This window comes from Harmonia axyridis, chromosome 3, assembly GCF_914767665.1.
Source record: "Harmonia axyridis chromosome 3, icHarAxyr1.1, whole genome shotgun sequence".
NCBI lineage: Eukaryota > Metazoa > Arthropoda > Insecta > Coleoptera > Coccinellidae > Harmonia > Harmonia axyridis.
This window is the reverse complement of record NC_059503.1, coordinates 2,273,575-2,296,971: the sequence shown is the minus strand read 5'-3', so window position 1 is coordinate 2,296,971 and position 23,397 is coordinate 2,273,575. Positions and strand designations below refer to the sequence as shown.

At 38.7% G+C, this 23,397-nt stretch overlaps 2 protein-coding genes across 2 annotated transcripts in view; one reads left to right on the top strand and one right to left on the bottom strand.

Moving 5' to 3' along the window:
* Positions 1 to 23,397, top strand: part of LOC123676982 (semaphorin-2A) — a 605,612-nt gene that overhangs the window by 187,144 nt on the left and 395,071 nt on the right. The gene's annotated exons all lie outside the window — the stretch shown is intronic.
* On the bottom strand, positions 12,197 to 13,467 carry LOC123676984 (metaxin-1-like). Its single transcript, XM_045613354.1, has one exon. It carries the CDS (start codon positions 13,371 to 13,373, stop codon positions 12,486 to 12,488), a length of 888 nt encoding a protein of 295 aa, XP_045469310.1. The 5' UTR covers positions 13,374 to 13,467; the 3' UTR covers positions 12,197 to 12,485.

Genomic DNA, 23,397 nt, shown 5'->3' with positions numbered 1-23,397 from the left:
TTCTGCTTATCTATGTTTGTCTATTCTATGCTCCGTTCCTTAACCTCGAAAATTTGACAATCACTAAACGTCAAACTGACAGATGTCATCCATAGCACGTGCTACCCCAAGCGAATACACCTGTGCAACCTCCTAGCCTTATTAAAACCGCTCCGTTCGGTAGATCTAGCAAGATCGCAGCTCGCGATACCATAAAGCTCGGCCGGACGCGGTTCATTGGGCAGTCGGGCCGAACATTCGCGTAAAGATCAAGGACAATGGCGGCCCGATAACGAAACGGCCCGCTCTATGTTTTATATATCACGGTCCATTCGTGAATATCTGCTTCCCGCATTGTTTCTGTGGTCATTGTGCCGCTTGAATGCGACGTTTATCATTTGACTACACTCAGCGCTGCCGTCGCTTATGCGGATAGGCAGAGTCGGTGCGGTAATTGCTTTTTATCATGAAGTGCCGCGCCACGGTCTGCAGTACGTGCAGGACTTGGTTTTATAGAATAATGGGGGAAGAATTATTTTGACAGTAGGCGCGTTCGTATTTGACTGAGCGATGATTTTTACGTTCCGATATCTGTCAATACTGTGGTGCATTTCGAATTCGCTAAGCAAAAAAATTCATAGGCAGATTGCCAGCTCTACTACTAAAAAATCTCAAGAACCACAGACTGGGTAGTGCAGTTAAGCAGGACCTATCAAATTAAGAAAACAACTCTCAGTATTCGCCTTGCAGTGGTCAGATGAACATCGCAGTTTTATTGTGGAGACGTTATGACTACATTTAGGGCTTTCGATATCCCGATATCCAGTTTTATTGGAATCATTATGACAGTCCTAAGGTATCTTTAGATTTAATTAAGAAGATTCCGTTTCACTGCGACCTAATGGTCTATTGTGCCCCCTACCAAAGTTTTTCGCTCCCTAATGTTCATAATTCACACCTTGCATTACAGTTCCAGAGTTCTAATGAACTTCAGTATCTTTGATGGCTACAAGAAGGCTAATTCCTCACTTATACACGTTTTTTGTACAAAGCAGATTTTGCGATGGCTAGTGATGGCCAGGGATTCCGTTAGTTTCTTCCTCCTCCCCACATCATCTGCACTCGTCATTTTCTGCCAGACCCATTCTCATGGGGTGTAGTTTACGTGTGATCTGTATGAGAAGTAGTTGTTTTTTAATTGTGAATTTAATTTAATTTTGCATCTATGAATTTCATCATCGAAATGTCATAGAATTCAACTGAAAAGGAAATTGAAAAATGTGATTTTGAAAGTCCATTGGTTTCTAATTCCTAAAAATTTCATGCTCTCTACATTTTGGAAATCTTACACGTCAAGTCAGTAAAAGCAAAATATCAGCGGAAGCCACTGGAGTCAATTGTAGGCTCTAAGGTGCTTTCTTGCAACTTTTTGAATTTCAGCCATCTTCTCTTAGTACTCAGTGAACGTGAAGATTTCAGATTCATCGGCTTAAACTTAAGATAAAAGTGAATATATCGATATTTATAACGCTAGTAGTTTTCCTTCCAGTGTAATATCGGCAATCGTATACAAAGTGAGTTCAACTCGAGATCGACGATAAAATCAATACAACCCACACTTTGGCTACCTGTAATTAACTTATCAGATCCGCTATTCACTTCTGGGGCTTAAGATCACCATCATACATATTGTACTCTCAAACAGCGGTAAAAAACCTAATCGCATTACTGCACTCCTCTATTTTATGAAGATAGAGGGAAAAAAATATACGGGTACGCATTTCCAACTTACACATTCCATCGCAGTTCGCTGAACTCCATTTGGCCATCGAATAGAAGAAATATATGAAAGTTTCAAAACTGCCTGAGAGCTGAAAGGTTTTTTTTCCATGTCGACCAATGTACGAATTGCAGCAACTGCATTAATGAAATTGAAGTTTTCTCATATTCTACGGTCTGTGGACTTTTTCGCTCTGACGGATAATATCAGGAACGGAAAAAGGAGAAATTAAACACCTACGAAGTTTTTCTATTCAAACGGGGGCACTTCGTCCTTTATTAACGACTCTTCTAGTTTCGCAGCAGTAATATCAGTTTTGACTACAGGGTCCGTCGCATTAACTTCGCGTTGAACATTCGAAGACATCTGATTTATGACTCGACTCTAAATCGAGATCAGGGAAATACTTGAAGGGAATGCTTGTGGAAAAAAACTTCAAGTGGACTGCAGCGGTTCCTAAACTTTTCAATCTCGTTAACTCTATGACTTATCAGAAACGGACTTCTGCATCACTTCTACTTTTTTCCTTCTTTCTCCTTACTGGGTTCTTTACATATCACCTCTCTTTTTCTATTTTTCTCTCTTATTTTTCGTTTCTATTTATTTCTATCCTTTTCTTCCTTTCAACTCCTTCACTTTCTTCAGTCTGCTCCTCTTTTCTCCTGTCATCTCTTCATTTGTTTTATTTCCGTTACTTCATCCTTATCTTGTTTTCTATGTCCTTCCATTTTCTAGTACCTCACTATTTTTGCATTTCTGTGATTTGATATCTCAACGTTTTCTCTAAGCTTTCAATTGGCCTTATTTCTCGTCTACTTGATTGTGTCAATCAAGCAAGAGGATCTTGATGGATCAGGGAAATGTTTGTGGAAAAAAACTTCAAGTGGACTGTAGCGATTCCTAAACTTTTCAATCTCGTTAATTCTATGACTTATCAGGAACATCACTTCTTCTTTTTTAGTTCATTCTCCTCACTTAGCTCTTTATATATCACCTCACTTTTTCTATTTTCCTCCCTTTTCTTTTGTTTCTATTCATTTCATTTCTTCTCTTCTCTTTAATCTTTTCCAATCTCTGTAGTCTGCTTTTCTTTTCTGCTATCCTCTCTTCATTTGTCCTATCTCCCTTTCTTCTCATTCATCTTGTATTTTCTTTTCTTCCATTTTCTAGAACCTCAGTAAACTATTCTTGATTCTTTTCATTATATCCTTACTATTTTTGCATTTCTGTAAAATGGTGCTCTGAGCTTTTGATTCTTTTTATTTTTCGTCTACTTGATTGTGTCAATGAATCAAGAGGCGTATTGATTTTGGTTTAAGTAGCTTCCATTTTGGCAGAAATTGACAAGGAATTCAATGAACATCTTTGTGCTCCACTAGAGGATTTTCTTAACTCGAAAAAACATTCACTGTTATCATCGTTCCACCAGACGCGTCCTATCGATCCAATTATAAAATTCATAATGTCCCTAAAGTTAAAAAAAAAGACCACGTGATGAGAATGCCTCAAGCTCTTCACGATATTTTATCATCTCGTGGAATTAATCCGTCTTGAGCCAATAATACGTTCGAATAATAATTAACGTCGTTCCCTTTGAAAAATAAACTCGATTTTTGCATCTCGACCCTCCGCAAATCCACTCTGGAAAGGCCGGCAGGATGGAAGGCTGCTCGTTGAAGAAAAAGTGGGAACTGTTGTGGGAAGCGTCCCGCTAATTCCCGTTGATCCGACTTAATCCTCTGCATTTCAACCCGGCCATTTGCCTTCTGTCTTCTTACGTCCCTTTCAACAGGTCTGACGTCGTCCGGTAGAATGGAATAGTGGAGGAGCAGAAGAGTGTTTTTCTGTTTTTTCAATTCGGGTTCGGGTCTTTCCCGTTGGGACAAGGAATTGGGACGCTTGTGAAAGGAGCTGAGGATCTGGGACGTAAGCTGCTTTGGGATTGGGGGAATTTTAACGCAGGGTGGTCGTGGTTTTTGTTGAGTTTCGATATTTTGGTTTCTTTTGTGTTACGTTTATTATTGAAGATCATGTAGACCCTAAGGTATATTGTGCCTCCCATGAGATATGTTCTAGCCATTAGTCGTCGTAGTCTATTTCTCGCGTCCTAGATCCAGAGTTCTAATGAATTCCAGCATCTGGGATGGCTTCAAAAAAGTTTGTTCTCCCCTTCTACAAGTCTCTTGTCCAGATCATCTTTTGCGTGGCACCAGCTGATCTGGAGTGCCTTGCTCTTCTCTACAGACTACGAACCCTTCGTTTTTTGCTACACTCCTTCTCATGAGATATTGCCTGAGGCAGCAATGTCCTGTAAGGAATCCAGTGAGGAAGTGTAGTATATTCTTGCTAGGATCCAGATACTTTTTCAAAGTTTCAAAGAAGCTTTTTGGAATGATTCAACTCAGGAGGATTGTGTCAGAGTGCGTTTTTTCTTCTCCTGAAACTCTTGTAGGTTGACCTTCGCCAATTGAAGGTTCTGGGTCAATGGAAGGAGTTTGTGCTACTTTTCTGGGAAGTCTGTTCCCCCCTTCTACAAGTCTCTAGTCCAAAGCATCTTTTGCGTTGACTTGCAATGGCGTGGCACCAGCTGATCTGCACTTCCTTTTTTTTTCTCTACAGAATACGAACCCTTCGTTTTCTGTTACACTCATTCTCATGAGGTATTTTCTGAGGCAGCAATGCCCTGTGAGGAATCCAGTGAGGAATTTTATTCTTGCTAGGATCGAGATACTTCTTAGATCTCGCAGTGTCAAAGTTTCATAGAAGCTTTTTGAAATGATCCAACTCAGGAAGATACTGTCAAGGAGCTTTTTTCCTTCTCCTGAAACTCTTGTCGGTTTACCCATCACTAATTGAAGGCTCTGAGCCAATGAAAGTAGTTTGTGCTACTTTTCTGAAAAGTGTGTTGGGCTCTTCATTGCCTTCAATTCCTGAATGACTGGGAATCCAGACTAAACGGACCTTGTTATTCTTGCCTTTTTCATTGAGTTTCCTTCGGCACTCCAATACCATCCTAGAATTGATGATATGTGAGCTCACACATCTTTATATCTGCCTGAAAGTCACTTGGACAGTGGCCTAACAATAGTGAGCATTTGGTGCCAGCCTCAAACACTCCAGCGACAGACCCTGTCGTGGTTTTAGAACCATATTATTTCAACTTGTTTTCAGACAAACATTCCAAGAATTGCAGCTTTTATTATTATTGAGTTATCAAAATCAATGAAAAGGCAAAAGACGGCCTTCTTTGGCACGTGTGGAAGGGCGATAAATGGTAGTTGCTCCTCTTTAAGGGTAAAATAAAGAGAAAATTGCAACGATTTTGCACGCTTCGGTCCATGTTACGCTACTGGAATTTTCGAAGACGCGGTAATTTGTCAGTTGATCGTGTACCATTGATCGGAGCGCGGATGCGCGGATCTAGAGAGAATCTTCTGGGAGATTTTCAATAGTTGTCGAGACTTCAGCAAGGATACGTACCTAAGATTTAGATTTCAGTCATTATTAATTTTATTTGAGATTTGGAATCTAATTTATCGGCGAGAATTGTGTCGGGATTCTCGCACCTCCCGTGGAATTGAAACAACAGAAACCTTTCTTGGGATTGAAAAATATCAAGAAGTACTTCCTTGAGATACAGCATTTGGAATAGTACGTATGTTAAACCACTTTAGTTCCTGAATCTGAAAGAATAGCTGCATAATACCAGGCATTATCACATCAACTTCGTTGAATGGGGATTGGAGTACTATAGCTTCCTGATAAGATCTGGTGTTCAGAAGGCTGAAAATAATTTGAAGAAGAGGTTCCATCCTAATAGCAGAGTAATTTATTAAAACCGATTTAAGTTAAGTTTTTATTTCATTGTTTATTTAGAGTGAAAAGGATCGATCTTTGTATATTTCAATTTTATTAAATTTGTAAAAACCTGGGTAGGAGTTTTGTTTCCAAATAAGCCAAACTAACCCTAGAAATTAGTCTTTAGAGTCTCATGGGCAATTGTAACGTTACAAAATGAAGACCAAGAAAGAGACGACACTCCTGGATGACGATTATCAGAGACTGGACAGGGATGAATGCCCAAACGTTGATTCACACCACCCAGAAGAGTGACCGATTTGCCATGGTTGTCACCAATTTTCTCTTGAAGAGCCACTAACAGAATAAGATCATTGAATTATGTTGTGAGATGTTGTCTAATCTTGGTGAACCTAGGAATTTTAGTTAGATTGCAATGCAGCTGATTCAGTAGGCTCTCGTCAACAAACTACGATGTTCTTCAACATCAAAATACACTTTTAAACATGAGATGAAGCCTGCTTTCCACATAACAAGATCCTCAAACCGTCCACGCCGATTATGAATGCCCAAATTCCACTCGCAAAACTTTCGACATCCATTAGAGTCTCGCAAGTGGGTGACATAACGACAGAATTTTATGCCGTTATTAAAACAAACGACGCGCAACCGGCCTCCTCCCGGGCTAATTCGGGAGAGGAGGCATCGGGAGACACTCTCCCATCTCCTAATTACAGGATAAGATTGCGCGAACATGATTCCGCTTCTTTGTTTATAATGGGCCTTGCTTGTATCTATTATCTCCGGCAGCGTCGCGAGATGGCTAGGACGTCGCCATAGTTTTGATCTTATCAATTTTGCAACGAAAGTAAAGACGGGAATCGGATGAAGCCAGCTGAGACTCTGGGTCTCCAGAGATCGACTCCAATTAACTGGGAAGATTTGGGTCGGGAGAAGGATAAGGGTTGGTTTCTGTGCGGGGTGGATTCGCGATATTTGCTGCCGTATTATCCGGGGGTTAATTTGGAGGGGGTTTGACGATTTGAGAACGACTCACCACGCGGTGGAGGAGACGTCATAATGTACCTACTTTATTTCCTAGCACGGAAGTTACTTTGTTATTCGTAAGGAATTATAACAAAGCAATGACTTCAGAGCAAAAGAGAAAACTACTGTTTAATATGTCTTTGATAAGCAAGGACTGCTGTGTTCAGAAGGATATAGGAAAACATAGAAAGAATATGATGCCAAGATAATATGGCAAAATTAAAGGATATAACAGAAAAATTGAGGAAATTTAAAGAGTGCCAAGTAGAAGAATCACCACAGGATGTAAAGGGTGTTTTTTGTAGAGCTATAGAACTTTAAATTGCAATAAAACAACGATGGATTATTCGATTGACATGAATTTTATTTATCCGCAAGATAATCTTGTGGCATTACATTTTGAATATGATTTCTGGCATATGACCGCCACGGCTGGCTCGGATGTAGTCCAATCTGGACGTCCAATTTTCGATGACTTTTTCCAACATTTGTGGCCGTATATCGGCAATAACACGGCGAATGTTGTCAAGGGTTTCTGGCTTATCCGCAAAGACCAATGACTTCACATTGCCCCACAGAAAGTAGTCTAGCGGTGTTAAATCACAAGATCTTGGAGGCCAATTCACAGGTCCAAAACGTGAAATTAGGCGGTCACCAAACGTATCTTTCAATAAATCGATTGTGGAACGAGCTGTGTGACATGTTGCGCCGTCTTGTTGGAACCATAGCTCCTGGACATCATTGTTGTTCAATTCAGGAATGAAAAAGTTAGTAAACATGGCTCTATACCGATCACCATTGACTGTAACGTCCTGGCCATCATCGTTTTTGAAGAAGTACGGACCAATGATTCCACCAGCCCATAAACCGCACCAAACAGTTAGTTTTTCTATATGTAACGGTGTTTCGACATACACTTGAGGATAAGCTTCACTCCAAATGCGGCAGTTTAGTTTGTTGACGTAGCCATTCAACCAGAAGTGCGCTTCATCGCTGAACAAAATTCGCGCGATACGTATTCCGCACAGAACCATTATTTTCGAAATAAAATTGCACTATTTGCTAGCGTTGTTCAGGCGTGAGTCTATTCAAGATGAATTGCCAAACCAAACTGAGAATAAATCACTTGACAGCAGTTAAATCGATCGCCATCTCGAACAGAAATACCAACTTAAAGTTATATACCTCGAAAAAAAAACACCTTTTTTGCATTTTAATAATTCTAATAATAATATTCTTGAATAATTCAACCACAACATTTATACTTTGTCTCATTTGGGAATTGTTAACAAATTCTTTCATCCTATAACATCTTTGGAAGTGGAGAACCTAGCCAAGTCGATAAAACAAATTTAGTAAATTCCCATTCTGGGGTATCACGTTGGAGGGGATTATTAAAACACTGATGGACGACAGATGCGAACATTATTGTGGTACAGCACTTGGAAACACCCTTGAACACTCTACTAACTCAACTCGTCATCACCTAGTCACTTACTCCACTGAACTCTCTTTTTCCCAGATTTTTACTAGGGTTACATGAAATCATATTCTACACCGTGAATTTCTTCTTCCTTTTCTTATTCTCTAAGTTGTATGCCTGCGCAATGCGCAATGGTATCATGGTACCTGTACACTAATTAGGGTAGGGGAAAGATATTCTTTATTGTATCTTTCTGAGAACCTTAAGAATGAGAAAGTTGTATGCACAAGTACCACGAAAGACCATTGTTACACTAATGCAGATACATTTATATTGAGTATCGTGACTACAAAGTCGGCTAGACACAGGTATTATGTCTAATTGCTTTTTGTCGTCATACCAAAATGATGAAAGTTCAGTCTCTAGTAGTAAGTGAAATGATGACATATACAGGGTTTTCCTAAAACGGTGAGTCATCACTTTTGGCGGCACATATTATTTAATATCATTATCGAATTCACGCGAATACAGTCCTCATTTTCTCTTCAATTCTACTGAGCTATTGGTCGTAACAATGGATTTCCATGAAATCCAATACCCATCACAATACAATCACAACGGTACAAATTTTCAGCCATTGCTCCATACATGGCCGTATTGTCGAGCCAAAACCTGCCAGAGCGATTCGGCCGTATCGAAAAGGACAGAAATGGCGGCGCCGTAAGTGAAAAGGCGATGTCAGCGTTTTTTTCTCGTCCCATATTATCCCCAACAATGGTCATATGAAACATCCCCTTGCCGGACAGTATACAGGAATTAATTCTATCAAAAATGAAATGTATTGTTATTGTGTCCCAGAGCGCTCGGAGTGTCTCTCTCCCCATCCCTCTCTCTCTCTTCGTGCAAGTTTCGAAAAACGGGCTTTATTTATGGACGCCCGAAATCCAATTTGGTAACCGTGATATATACGCCGACTGACTAAATCGTGTGCGAGTGTGTGTGTATGTGTGCGCTTTTTAATGCTGACCTGCACTTCGGCCATCGCGATTTATGGTTTTTAGAGCGACACCGGACCCCTCTCTCGTAGTTTCATAACTCATTTAAAACTTTCCACACATAAATATTCATAATTGTTTTGTTTTCGTTCCGGAAAACGGAAACCGCGCTCTATTTTGAATTAGTAATTAATCCGACGAAGCAAATGTGTTTCATACCTTCCAGTCTAGTCTCTCTCTGTTCGGTGATTATGCCGGAATGAATGTGCAGTTATTCAATTAGAAGTTTGCGGCTTCGAAAACCGTACAAAAGTTCGCCAAAAGAGCGGATTTTGTGGAATGTTCATCGCCCGGCTTGGGGATTGGTTTGTCCCTAAGATACGTCCCTGGGTTCCACCCAAGGAGAAATACCTAGTTCAGAATTCCAACATTAGTCATGTTCTCTTTGGAAAAGACCTTTCCAAGAAGTTTAAAAAAAGACTTCAATGAAATAGTAGGAATTTACACTTCAGTGTTATGCAGTTATTGAATCATAAGTTTGCGTATTCGAAAAACCGTGTAAAAGTTCGCCAAGAGCGAATTTAGTCGAATCATCAGGCTTAGGGAATAATTTGTCCCCAAGTTCCAATACACCCAAGGTGTCAAGGAGAAATACCTATTTCTAAATTTTCAACCCAGTCTTCTCTTTTTTGAAACAGCCCTTTCTTGTCATTGCTGCTGCTACGGATGTTGAATTCAAGGAAGCTGAGACAATCAAGGAATACCTCAAGGATCCCAGCAAGTTTGCAGCTGCTGCCTGCTGTCTGAATTCCCACTTATACCTGTTATGCAGGAACGAATGTTTGCAGCTTCAAAAGTCGTAGTAAAATTATCCAAAAAGGGATTTCATGAAATGTTCATCGAGTCTGAGGATTGATTTGTCCCTAAGAGATGTCCCTCATGTCCCTGACACCCAAGTTGTCATGGAGAAATAGTTGCATATAGTTCTGAATTTCCGCATCAGTCTTTTTCACTTTGAAACTAATTTTCCTCAATCTAAATTTCCTTGGAATGTATTTCATACCTTATTTCAGTCTCTGTGAAGCGTCTATAGCGATTTACAATTATTTAATTAGAAACTTGTCGAAAGTATTACTTTAAAACTGGTTTTCAGTTCTGTGTTTTTCATTAATAACTTGTTTTCCATATGGTTTCATCTGTGTTAGTTGATTCTGTGAGAATAAATGAGCAGTTATTCAAGTAATTGTTTGTAGAAAAGTTGGCAAAGGGCGATTTTTTGTACAATGTTCGTCGAACCTAGGAATTAATTGGTCCCTAAGATATGCCCCGAGTTCCTACGAATTCAGAGTAGTACTTTGAGTGCTTCCGATCCAAGCAAGATGATGCTAAAGCACACACAAGTTTATTAGATATATATAAAACAAATATAGTGTAGGTCCTCCGCCGAAATGATAATTTCCAAGTATTTTCCCCACAGACTGTATAAAAATCAAGTTCAGTGTTAATCTGTTCATTATAGAGACGTATAAAAACGATATTATTTATGCTCTTGGAGAGTTCTGCCAAACACGAAAACAGAACTTCTCTCCCTAATGGTTCCATCAACATCCAAGAGAAATTGCCAACAGTAATAAACCAACTCATAACTGCTAGGTACATCATAAATACACCACGACTTCGACGGTAAAGAAACCCCCATAGAAAGTGTTATTCATATCCGCCCTGAAGTGGCAATAATAGGGATGAAACCTCTCCAGAAATCCCAATCGCAAATCACCGGGAACAGGGATTACATCCGAACCAGGACCGCCTACTGGATGCAAGGGTACTTTTAATTTACGTCGTAATGAAGTGAAGCCATAAATTCAGGGTTATCTTCATGGTTATTACTTTCTGATGATCAGCTTAAGCAGTCGTCAGTCCATATCTGTTCGAGAGGTACAAATGTAGCTGGTATCATGTCGTCAAGGGTTGCAACTCAAGGGTGTTGAGGATGTACAGCACCCTCCAGAACCCTAATAATTAAACTTGGCGGCATTCGAATTATCTGCTGACCAATCTGAGAAAATATAGATAGTATATGAAGTATTTGACATTATAAAAAACTATTCTGTCCTATTTAGAAACATTCTCACAGATCAGGATTTTAAAAACGATATACAGTGTCCCAAATTCGATGCTCAGAGAGCATCTCGAGAAGACTTAGATATCAGAAATCAGATCTTAAATATATAAATAAAAAAGTTGCAGGGCGTTTCAGAAAAAATATTTCACTATAATCTTGATTTCTGTTCGAGATATTCGAAAAATTCTTAAATGTTTTTTTTCTGTAATTTTTATAGTAAATATGATACAAAATACTTATAACAGATCATAGAAATTTCTGTGACTCAAGAATTAGGCAAGGTATTTACAATCTGATCCTCATTATAAAAAAAAGAGAACGGGGTCCTTGAAGATTGAAGTCCTTTAATAGTCCTCAAGATGCTCTCAGTGCGCATCAGATTTAGGACACCCTGTACATTAATATTTGATTTTTTATACTTATACTTACTTATTTTTATTACTTATACTTATTACACTTCCATATATCACTGACGCAACATTGCACATTGCGTCAAATTGCATTTTTGATAAATATCCCTATGAATTTTGAATACCCACTTTGAAAAATCTGTATTTTATTGTAAATCAAAAGATAATAAAAAAAAAAATTCAAATAGAAAATTCTTCTGCTAATACTGAGAATCATCGACACATATGATTCCGAGTATGATTCATTGTTTAAAATTAACAATTTATATTGCTCTTTCTCAGAAGGATATACCTATATATAACAGGACTGTAACCCAGTTGAGTTATTTTCAACATCCCAAAGATCGAGTGTTTCATGCCAATAACTTGCACTATTTCAGTTATTATATGGTAGATAATTGTTTTATCTTTCATAATAGGGTTTTTCATTGAAAATATATCATTATACTTATAAATCATTCATTTCTACCAATTAGTTACAAATAATATAAATTGAGTCAATCTTCAAATAAATATTTCTAGCTTATCAAATTATTTATCTGTAATTCATTATTGACAATGACTATCAAATTCACCAGTTCAAAAGTACAATAGTAGATCAAAATCAAATTCAATGTGAAGCTGTTTTTGCTAAACAGGAAATAAAATTTGATTTCTTAATTTGAGTATTCAAAAAAGCAATAATTATTTGAAAAATTTTAATACAACTGGGAATTTCGAATAGTGTAGAATCCTTGATATTTTCCTATGGTGGAATTAAAGACATTTAATAAACAAGAAGGTTTATTGAAAAAACAGTTGCCGCAATTGATTTTTATCAAAAACTATCGAGGATTTAAATATCTCTCTAATTCATGACTATCAAATAAAAACAAATCAATTAACAAACAACCATGAGGTAAAAAAATTACTACAAAAAAAACACTGTTCATCTCCACCTGAAGAATCCTTTCTGAATAATAAATGTCATCACAAGACTAACTGCACTAACCGATAATATAATTATAGCCGATATCGACACATCATCACCGTTGTCCATATTTCTTTCTATTTGAACTAAATTTCTAGGATTGTCTATGATATCGGGGATATACTTCGCATCTATTCTTTTCACAAATTTTTCCAAGCTAGGCCACATATTTCTCACCATATTTCCAATATCTACAGCTAGGAATGGTAGTTTCAGGAACGGTGCTAAATAGGAATATACTAGGATATCTAAAGATGTTGGAGTTTTTTCGAAAAAATATTCGTTTCCTCCTAATACTACAGACAGAGAACTGAAACCATCAATGGCAGCTTTAGTGAGATAGTCTTTTATAACTTCTGGATTTTCTTCCATAGGAAATATTGATTCGATAAGGTTTTCAGCACTCTGTTTTCGTTGATTGGTGTAAAAATAGTTGAATGGAATACATAGGGCTTTCATATGCCAAGGAATAATCAACTCTTCACTATTCCTCTTGTCTATCCACATAATGAATTCCAAAAGCGGTTTTATTTTCTCGTTTACCATAGAGGAGATAGCCAACGTTCTACTACATTGGTTTCTAGTCAATCCAAAATCTACATTGTAGTTCTTCATACGCAGATGCTGTGCTATATCTTGATGACTTCTAATAGTTTCATTCCCATCAACTAAACTCGGAGTAGAAAACAATGCACACACTCTGTAAGAGCTAGAAAGTCTTATATCACAAGGCACTTTAGCCATTCTCGTGTAGAGTATTGATTGGATACATTCCGGATCGAGAGAAACCAGTCCATAATCACCTGGCACAACATTAAGTTTAAATTTTGCAGTTTCGTTAGCCATTTTAGTAGATTTGTGCCGAAATTACTGAATTCAGATTGATATCAGGAAATCTTAGGTTAGTTCACATGACGGCTGGATTCGAAGTGAAGTTGGCCGGAGTGGTATGACAGCGCAAGTCGCTGGGGGAGCGTTCCAGATCAATAACGTAATGAAATGGCGTTTGAGATTAGAAAAAAGTTTTATTTTCGAAACTATTTCAAATTGATATTAACAATAGAATCTTTCTTCCCGTTATGATTTGGTATAATTGAGAGGAATACCATGTTTCGCTGATAATTACTTTTACGAGGGTGGATCATTAAGTAACAGGTAGGAGAAGGCCGGATTGATGGCGCTTCCTCTCATTATTCGCCAGAACACGTGAACCCTTTGAAAGGGTGAATATTTAATGGTATTTATTTGTACATTACCATTGCGTCGGAATCTGGTAGTGCTCCCAGGAAAGATAATTACACGAAATATTGCTAATGAGAACTGCTATGATGTTTCAACTGGGAAAACATGCGGTAATATTAGAATTCAGCCGAAATGCACATATAAGTTTTCTCGTTTACATTCTAAATGAGACTAATTTGAAATGGGTTCTGATGGTCGAAGCTACAGCTGCTAGATGACAGAATGATACTACTAATTCGTTTAGATTAAATACTTCAGTATTTTTACCTAATGAATCTTTTAAATTTTTTTCAAGAAGATGTTAAGATAGATCAATTTATATTTGAAGGGAGTCAACTTGTAATTGCAAATTAACTAGTGTAGAGTTATTCTTAAACGAGGTGATAACTGCTGCAATTACTGATAATAAATAATAACAAGAACTTATGATAACAAATTTTGTAGATATTTTATTTCTGTGAATATAAATTTTTCAAAATTTGAGTGCTGAAAAGTAATGACTCGTAATCACAAATTTGTAGGATCAAGATTGTAAGACCTACTTTGGAAAACCCTTTGGAACCAAATGGGTCATTTGAAAACTGAAATGAAATTTTTATAACGTATTACAGCTCTTTAGTGTGTTTGCCAATAATTCGGATAGGGGATGAAAATGTAACAAACAATAAATCTGCAGACAATGGTTTCGGATTTATTGGTACATCCTCAGTATGATGGACAGCTGATCGCCTCATCTAGAGACAACTTCGGCATTCATAACAGCATTAAAAAATGGACCAATTTCACTTTCGGAGAGTTCCTCTCCGAAATTTTGGTTGGAATATTTGTGCCAAAATTAGACAGGCCGAAATGCTGTTCAAAACACCCTAATGGAAATGAATTCTTGCCGTCGCGAGGGGGCGCGTAGTACCTGTTTCGCGCGTTTGACGTGATAAATTCCCATTTTCCCTCTAACAGGGGGTATTACTCTTTATCAAAGAGTGACACAATACGGCAAGATATGAATGTTTGTCCATAAAGTCATATCACAAGAGTTGACTCCGGCAACATTAATCGTTATAATTAAGTTTGTCTATTTCTCAGGACGGCAAACGCCAGGGGTTCGAGTTCAGAGGGTTAACTGCATTATTTTCGAGTACGTCAGATGTTTTCGGAAGGGTGAATTGTTTATTATCTCAATCTGAGAGAGTTTTCTTTGTTATTTAGCTTCTTCAGCGAGAAGGGTGGAGGATTTGTATGACAATAAGGCTGAATTAGCGAGATCGTTTTGCGTCTAATGAATTTATAATCGGGGGGGGTTAGAAGCCCCGAGTTTTCTTATTTAGAATGTAATTTCTGACTTTATGTTATTTCATATGTCTGCTAGGTTCTTATGGCAAGTTCCCAAAAATTTTTTTGGAATAACTAAATAAGTTCTTTCTTGACATGTTGAAAACAACTTTCGGATGAGAAAATACCTACTCTCCATTATTGTAATACTCAAGTACTTGGAAATATTATAGCTAAAATAGATTGTATGTATGAACGGTTGTCCAAAAACAGCCTTCATAACTGTGGACAGTTTAATATTCGGCTGTACACCCTGCTTAACAATGTCAACGCCAATATCAGCAGTAGCTATCACATCTTTATGAATTAGAACTGGCTTCTAAGACTAGCTATTTCTGAATATTAACATAGTATGTGGTCAGCTGTTTCCTATCAGATTTTCAGAACCAAATTGCATCTGCTGACAAGCCCAGCTGGTTTTTTTCCGTCTGTTATTACTTGCTATACAATTGAATATATCATTATGTGACCACAGTAAGTAATTTTGGAATCCGCAAAATGCTTTATCGACGCTTTTGGTTTATGGCAACCGGTAAATAAGTGTTACCAATTTGGAAAAAGATACTTCAAGTAATTCAGAAAGCTGCATCGTGCAAAAACTCCTATTGATTGCTCTATTTCAGCGCAATCAACAACCCCACACTCAACCTTCTTTGTGAATCCATTAGCTTCAACAATATCGCGAATTACTTATGAGTATCAAACCCTTTCCAGATCCAAGGAGGCTCCAACGCCACTCCACCACTCTATTGACGTGAGTCAAACGACCGTTTACCCCAAGTATTCCAGTCTGGCGACCCCTCAGGGTGCCTCGATACAGATTTAATTAAGTGTTTTGTCCTCGCAAAGCCATAACATTATTATTTTCCCGATGTCGTCTGTACAAAATGAAATCTTGAAACCCCGCATGGTAATTTTAGGACGCAAGGTGTGGCAGAGCATGTCTTCAGGGGGTAGCAATATTACTAATAGCATCGTGTTGTCGGGGAATTAGGGTGCATTTGCCCCGATATTAAACTTAGTTGCGATTTACTGCATAATTCTGACCCTCAAGATGCAATATCTGGAGAAATTTGATTAACAAGCCTGCTCGCCTGTTCGCTGTTTCGTTACACATGTTTGCAGTCTAGTTGGTTATTCAATTAGGCTGATGAATCACGGTGTCCACATTACAGATGGGGTGGGGGTGATTTATCAGAAGGAGCTAGGGGTGGTTCGGAAGGACTTCCGGTTTTGTTGGGGATGAACGAATCTGGAAATGAGGAACTTGCATATTTTTTTCTTATAAAGGATTATTCATTTTCTGGTTCCATAAGTGAACTTAAATAAAACGCACTCTTATGAGGAATAACAATCAAATTTTTATTTTAATATAATGCTTGCATCTTACCAGTATGTGTGGATTAGGTACATCATTTAAATGTCCTCCACATGAAATCATACAGGACTCGATTCATGTGAGGTAATGTTCGATGACAAGCAGGCACATTCCGGGAAATAACGGGTGTGTTTTTTCGAGGTATATAACTTTAAGTTGGCATTACTGTTCGAGATGGCGACCGATTCAACAGCTGACAGGTGGTTTATTCTCAGTTTGGTTTGGCAATTCATCTTGGATAGACTCACGCCTGAACAACGCTTGCAAATAGTGCAATTTTATTTCGAAAATAATGGTTCTGTGCGGAATAAGTATCGCGCACTACGTCCATTTTATTTTGTTTAGCGATGAAGCCCTCTTCTGGTTGAATGGCTACGTCAACAAACAAAACTGCCGCAGTTGGAATGAAGCTGATCCTCAAGTGTATGTCGAAACACCGTTACATCCAGAAAAACTGACTGGTGCGCTTTACAGGCTGGTGGAATCATTGGTCCGTACTTCTTCAAAAACGATGATGGCCAGAACGTTACAGTCAATGGTGATCGGTATAGAGCCATGATTACTAACTTTTTCATGCCTGAATTGAGCAACCATGATGTCCAGGAGCTGTCGTTCCAACAAGACGGCGCAACATGTCACACAGCTCGTGCCACAATCGATTTAATGAAAGACACGTTTGGTGACCGCCTAATTTCACGTTTTGGACCTGTGAATTGGTCTCCAAGATCTTGTGATTTAACACCGCTAGACTACTTTCTGTGGGGCTATGTGAAGTCATTGGTCTATGCGGATAAGCCACAAACCCTTGACCATTTGGAAGACAACATTCACCGTGTTATTGCCGATATACTGCCACAAATGTTGGAAAAAGTCGTCGAAAATTGGACGTCCAGATTGGACTACATCCGAGCCAGCCGTGGCGGTCATATGCCAGAAATCATATTTAAAATGTAATGCCACAAGATTATCTTGCGGATAAATAAAATTCATGTCAATCGAATAATCCATCGTTGTTTTATTGCAATTTAAAGTTCTTTAGCTCTAAAAAAAACACCTTCTATGTGGAATAGGTACATCATTTAAATGTCCTCCACATGAAATTTTACAGGTGTCGATTCTTGAGAGGTAACGTTCGATGACAAGTAGGCACATTCCGGGAAATACCTCACCTCATAACTTGACGGATGTTGGTTTTCAGATCCTTAATAGTTTGGGGATTATCGGTATAAAAACGATCCTTCTCATAATTCCACAAAAAAATTTCAAGGGTGGTTACTCAACAGAGGCTTTCTCGAGCCAAGTTTGTGTAGGTGCACCCTCTCACAAGGTGGTATAGGGCGTTTCGTCTCTAGATCGCTGGTGGACTCATTAATTAGGTTATCCAACAATCTCTGCCCAAGACAGCCCCTTTCACACTATCGGGGAGAGGTGACTCTGCACAAATTCATGGATTCCTCGCTAGAGAGTGATGCGAAGCCAGCAACGCCACCTCTAGGGCATGTATAGTCACTACAAGACCATTTCCTCCCAGAAATTCGCTTTTTAGATAAATGTGAACGGAAATATAGAACAAGCGCGCAAAAATTGAAAATCTTATAGGTTAAAATCGACTGCGGAAAGTCACCGCATCTAAAATTGAATTTTAAATACTGCATTCTACATCCGCCAACATTCTTCCATCCGGAAACGAATAAAAATGGCTTTCTGCCTCGGCCCTCTTTCTAATGATAAAACCCGAGAGGAACTGCAAGCAAAGACCGAATAACAATCCTCCTAATTTTCTCGTCATCAAAGTCGCTACGTATTTACGTTATCTCCTTAGCTGGAATGCAAATCCGGAAATTCAACAACAGTCGATACTCCTCGCTTCTTTTCCCAGCGACTCTCCGAGAAAGAATAATAACTAATTTGAATTGCGAACCCCTAAATCCTTCAAATTTGATGTATTACAGCTCGCCCGTACTCTTTTGCCTGGTGAACCGACCCCAAATGATACTCGGAGAAATAAAATTTGAATAAGACCTATGACCTAAGATTTTTCCTCGCTCAAGAAAACGGGGATGAGGGTTAGTATTGAGGTTGGGTGCTTCGACAGGAGGTTCCATCTTAATGAAGAATATCTACTCTGCTGAAGGGAGTGGCACTAGTATGCTTATTGTTGATTGTCTCGGAAGGTTGATATTTTGTATCAATCTTCTATAGTTCAAACATGGTTCTGAGTTCTGAGTTCAACAAGAACATTCTTTTTTCAAATTATTTAACTCTAAACGAAATTGAATCGGGCCTAAGCTCATGAAAAAAAAATTCAGAATGAGTGCAGCTATCATCTGATAAAAAAATCGCCGATCTATCCAATATTTGATCACTCGAGTGGCAGTATCATTCTTCAATTCATCTTAGTGCGAGCTACCTAAGATGTCATAAATCCTGATATCTATATGAGTTCAGTAATTTCGGCACAAAACAACTAAAATGTCCAAGTGCAAAATTTAAACTTAATGTTGTGCCAGGTGATTATGGACTGGTTTCTCTCGATCCGGAATGTATCCAATCAATACTCTACACCAGAATGGCTAAAGTGCCTTGTGATATAAGACTTTCTAGCTCTTACAGAGTGTGTGCATTGTTTTCTACTCCGAGTTTAGTTGATGGGAATGAAACTATTAGAAGTCATCAAGATATAGCACAGCATCTGCGTATGAAGAACTACAATGTAGATTTTGGATTGACTAGAAACCAATGTAGTAGAACGTTGGCTATCTCCTCTATGGTAAACGAGAAAATAAAACCACTTTTGTAATTCATTATGTGGATAGACAAGAGGAATAGTGAAGAGTTGATTATTCCGTGGCATATGAAAGCCCTATGTATTCCATTCAACTATTTTTACACCAATCAACGAAAACAGAGTGCTGAAAATCTTATCGAGTCAATATTTCCTATGGAAGAAAATCCAGAATTTATAAAAGACTATCTCACTAAAGATACCATTGATGCTTTCGATTCTCTGTCTGTAGTATTAGGAGAAAACGAATATTTTCTCGAAAAAACTCCAACATCTTTAGATATGAAAGCCCTATGTATTCCATTCATCATTTTAAAATTTTCATTTGTCAGAAGTCGAAATAATTATAGTTCTATCAGTTTATTGTTGATTTAACCATGTAGTTACTCTGTCTGCCCGAAAGGTTGCGTTATGGGCGTCGCGTCATACTATACTACTGCCCCGGCGGGCTTACCGCGTTCCAGCAGAGTCACCTCTCCACGATTGTGTGAAAGGGGGTCATAGGCCGAGATCGCTGGATTGCCTAACTGAAGAGTCCACTAGCGATCTCGGGACGAACCCACATTAAATTGACTCGAGGACATCTCGCCAAAATCTCAAAACGACTCTGACAGAAAGACCAGTGTTTTAAACATCTTGAATTTCCTAACATCTTCAAAAAAAAATTTTGTTGCTTAATATCCTCTTGTGACATCCATCTCTGATTTTCGCAAAGCCTGAACTGAAAAATGACTGTAGAGTTGACAACTCTAGGTGAATATAACTCCCATAACTTTCGCAGCCTTCATAAACATGGAACAACCGCTATTTTCCATAGGGAACCGTCACCGTAACTGATTTCCTGGAAGCCTTTTCGAATTGCACACATCGCCATTGAACGTAGGGGACGGAAGTCTAATCTGGTACCGCCGCTGAGCGTTCATAATCGAATATGCAAAATAGTTTAGCCGAAACGGGTCAAATTAGCGCCGTAGAGCTGTCGAATCGAATGCTGCAGTTCGTGCTGTAACGGAGGAGATGGAATAATAGACAAAGAAGAGTCAGGAAATTGAATTCGGGGTGTGGCGGCGTGTTCGGCATAGACCGAAATGGACTGAAGGCCATCCTGCGATCTGCGAGAGAAATGTTTCCAGTTCCGATGGACCTTTGATATACGCTGTCGGTCTTTTTAATGAGACGAGATGCGGGAGGCGCTGTAGTGTTTACTGAGTGTTTCTGAATTACATGGAATGATCCGTTTAACAAATGAAATTAATTTTAAGGCATGTTTGAGTCGTTTGTGGTCTACTACGGATTTTAGCTCTTCCAGTTCGTACCACTAACGAGAAAATCCGTTCAATATCTTACGTTCTACCGGTCTGATTTTGAAGAAATTTTATATGGATATCCAATATGGGAGGTGAACGGTTCCATGAAAATTTCAGCTCTCACGGATTTACGGTGAGGTCCTTCACTTCGTCAAATGTCTGTAATGTCTTCAGTTTCACTATCCTGCCTGTGTCTTTTAGCTCTCGAATACGAATCAAAATTCAGACTGCGTTCTAGAGCAGGTGCCTCGGAATATCAGGTCCAACCTGTATATCCAGAGGAAGTCACATACCCGTCCGAAAGATTCAAAATATATTCCAACAAGTTGGAAGGGAGTGGATGCTTCCCTTTTTGCTTTCCTCTCGAGATACACGTAAGTATGAAATCATGTAGAGAGACGTTCAAAGTTCAGGACATTACTCTAAAACGACAGAAAAATAACGGTAAAACGTATCCTGCACGCAGATACTTGCGTATAAAGGGGGAAAAGATGATGAAGGGTCACAGAAGCGCCCACGTGACATGAATATTCCGAGAATTCGCAGGATCTGCATAGACGGGCTTTTTCTGCCGGTTCTGGGCTCCCCCAAGTGGGGGTGGTTTCGTTGAGAGTATCTCTGGAGGTGCTGCAGACAATAAGAATGATATTTTGGAGATGTGAGATAGTTCCAATGCTCATCTTTTCCATCGACTGGATGTTAAATTAACCAAAAGATTCGACAATTCCACAAAACGTTGCTATTATATCACCTTGAGGCTTCTAGCTTTAAAAAAAAAATCCTTCCTAAATTGTTTGTTTTTTCAAATTTTGTTATTATTAAAACAAATCCATGCCTCCTCTACTCCTCGTAGATTCTTCCATTGTCTTTGATCCCTACTTTGAAATGAATGACCATGCCAATACCATATACCGTCACAATAAGATTGGTGATTGAAGAACTCCATGTCGAAGATTATGTGACCAATAGTAAATCAGTAAGTGTATAAAGCATACATACTATATCAATCAACAACAAGATATTTCTCTTGAGATGCAGAAAAAATGGAGTTCATCCCAAACCATAATGATGCCCACGTGTACAAATGAGTGAGGAGCCACCACTGACAGTTCTTAGTTGCTTTTACTTGACGTATAACATTTTTCTACCACTCTCAAAAATTAATAATGGAAACCATCTCTCTCGAAGCACAAACCAAGCTCAAAACCACTTAAAATCCTGACAATGTACTGATAGGCGTTTTCAATCGGCCTAACCTGTTTGCAGATAATTGGATAGTGAACTTTATTTGACAAGTTATTATAAGTTGATGGGGTGTTATTTATCCAGTGTTTGTTTTGCTCTCGCTAGCTACGTTTGTTATGGCAACGCTGATAGATCGATGAGGTTATGCACAGGCTTGTGACGTTATTCTATGCTTCGACATTCCTGTAACGTTGGGACGTTTATGATTTGATTTAGTTGATAACGTTCGAATCGGCACAGTGGGTAGAACAGGGAATTGGGAGAATATATGTTGGTTTTACTGATAACTGATTTCCCACTAGAGGTTGGTTTGATTAATCTTGCTGGCCCCCAAATAACATTCATGAATTCTTCAGGAGAAAATTTATAGTGACTAATGCACTATGATATTTCAAACAAGTACTTCAACCGCCTAGTCTCAACGATGATAATTTCGAATATTCGAATAATAGTTCTCTTAGGAACTGCTTCAGAACATAACAGTATAGAGAAACATGAAGGGTGCTAACATCCAGAAGTGGATAAGGAAAGGTTGATAAAAAAAATTAAGAAGAAGTTCTCTTAGAATGAAGACCTAACAACCTGAGCTAACCAACTTGCTGAAGCAGTTATTTAAAGGGTTTTCCAATAAGAGGTTTCATTTTGAATATCCCGTTATCTGGGCAGCTGTTACCTTTGAAGCTGTCATCTTTTGATCTTGGAGAAGTAAAAAACTGTGCGATTAAAAACATTGAACGATACACTCTTCAAAAACGCACTGAAATTCTTGAAATTCATTAAACATACCTACTCCACTCCTCCTAAAAACAGGAAAAAATCACAGTCATTATTTGGGTGGAAATACGATACAAAAGCGCATCGAACAACATCGGGAGTTCACCAAGCGACGTCCGAAGATCGTGAATAACCGTAGTCATCCCGAGCTGGACCCTCCCCTCCATTCCCATCCAATCCGGATTAACAATAACCGAAAGATATATGTACATCTACTCGATTTCCCTTTGTCCAGTTTGAATTTCATTAGAATCACAATGATTAATATTTGCTCCCGAGAGCAGAGCATCCGGTGTATACCTAACCTCTCGGTCGCTGCACCCACCCTCCTCCGTACGATGCTCTATTTGTGGAGTGGTTGGAGGATCAGCCGACGTGGAGCGTTGATTGGGACAAATCTGCATTTGATTCGGTTCTTCGTCTCGAAACCGCCGGCAAAATATTATCACAGAGTGGCCCTCGAAGGATTAGAAGGGACGTGGAAGACGGGTTTTATTCAATGATTAGGTCTGTTGATTGAAAGTGAGGATTGGAGTTGGTTGGTCTGCCGCCAGTTTTGGGGGTGGGGATGGAATTGGTTTCTAAGAGGGTTTGGGTGAAGATGTACGCTGCAAATTATACATTATTGGCTAGCAAATGGCTATAATACAATCTCTCTTCGTCCCAAACTGAATACTCACATTTTATTTCAATCAATTTCATCGAAATCTGATCGGTAGAACTTAAGATATTGATTCTACAAGAATGGACTAGTTTAGTGATGTTGATAATACTATATTTGACACGATAGAATTAAAATATAGAGCAAAA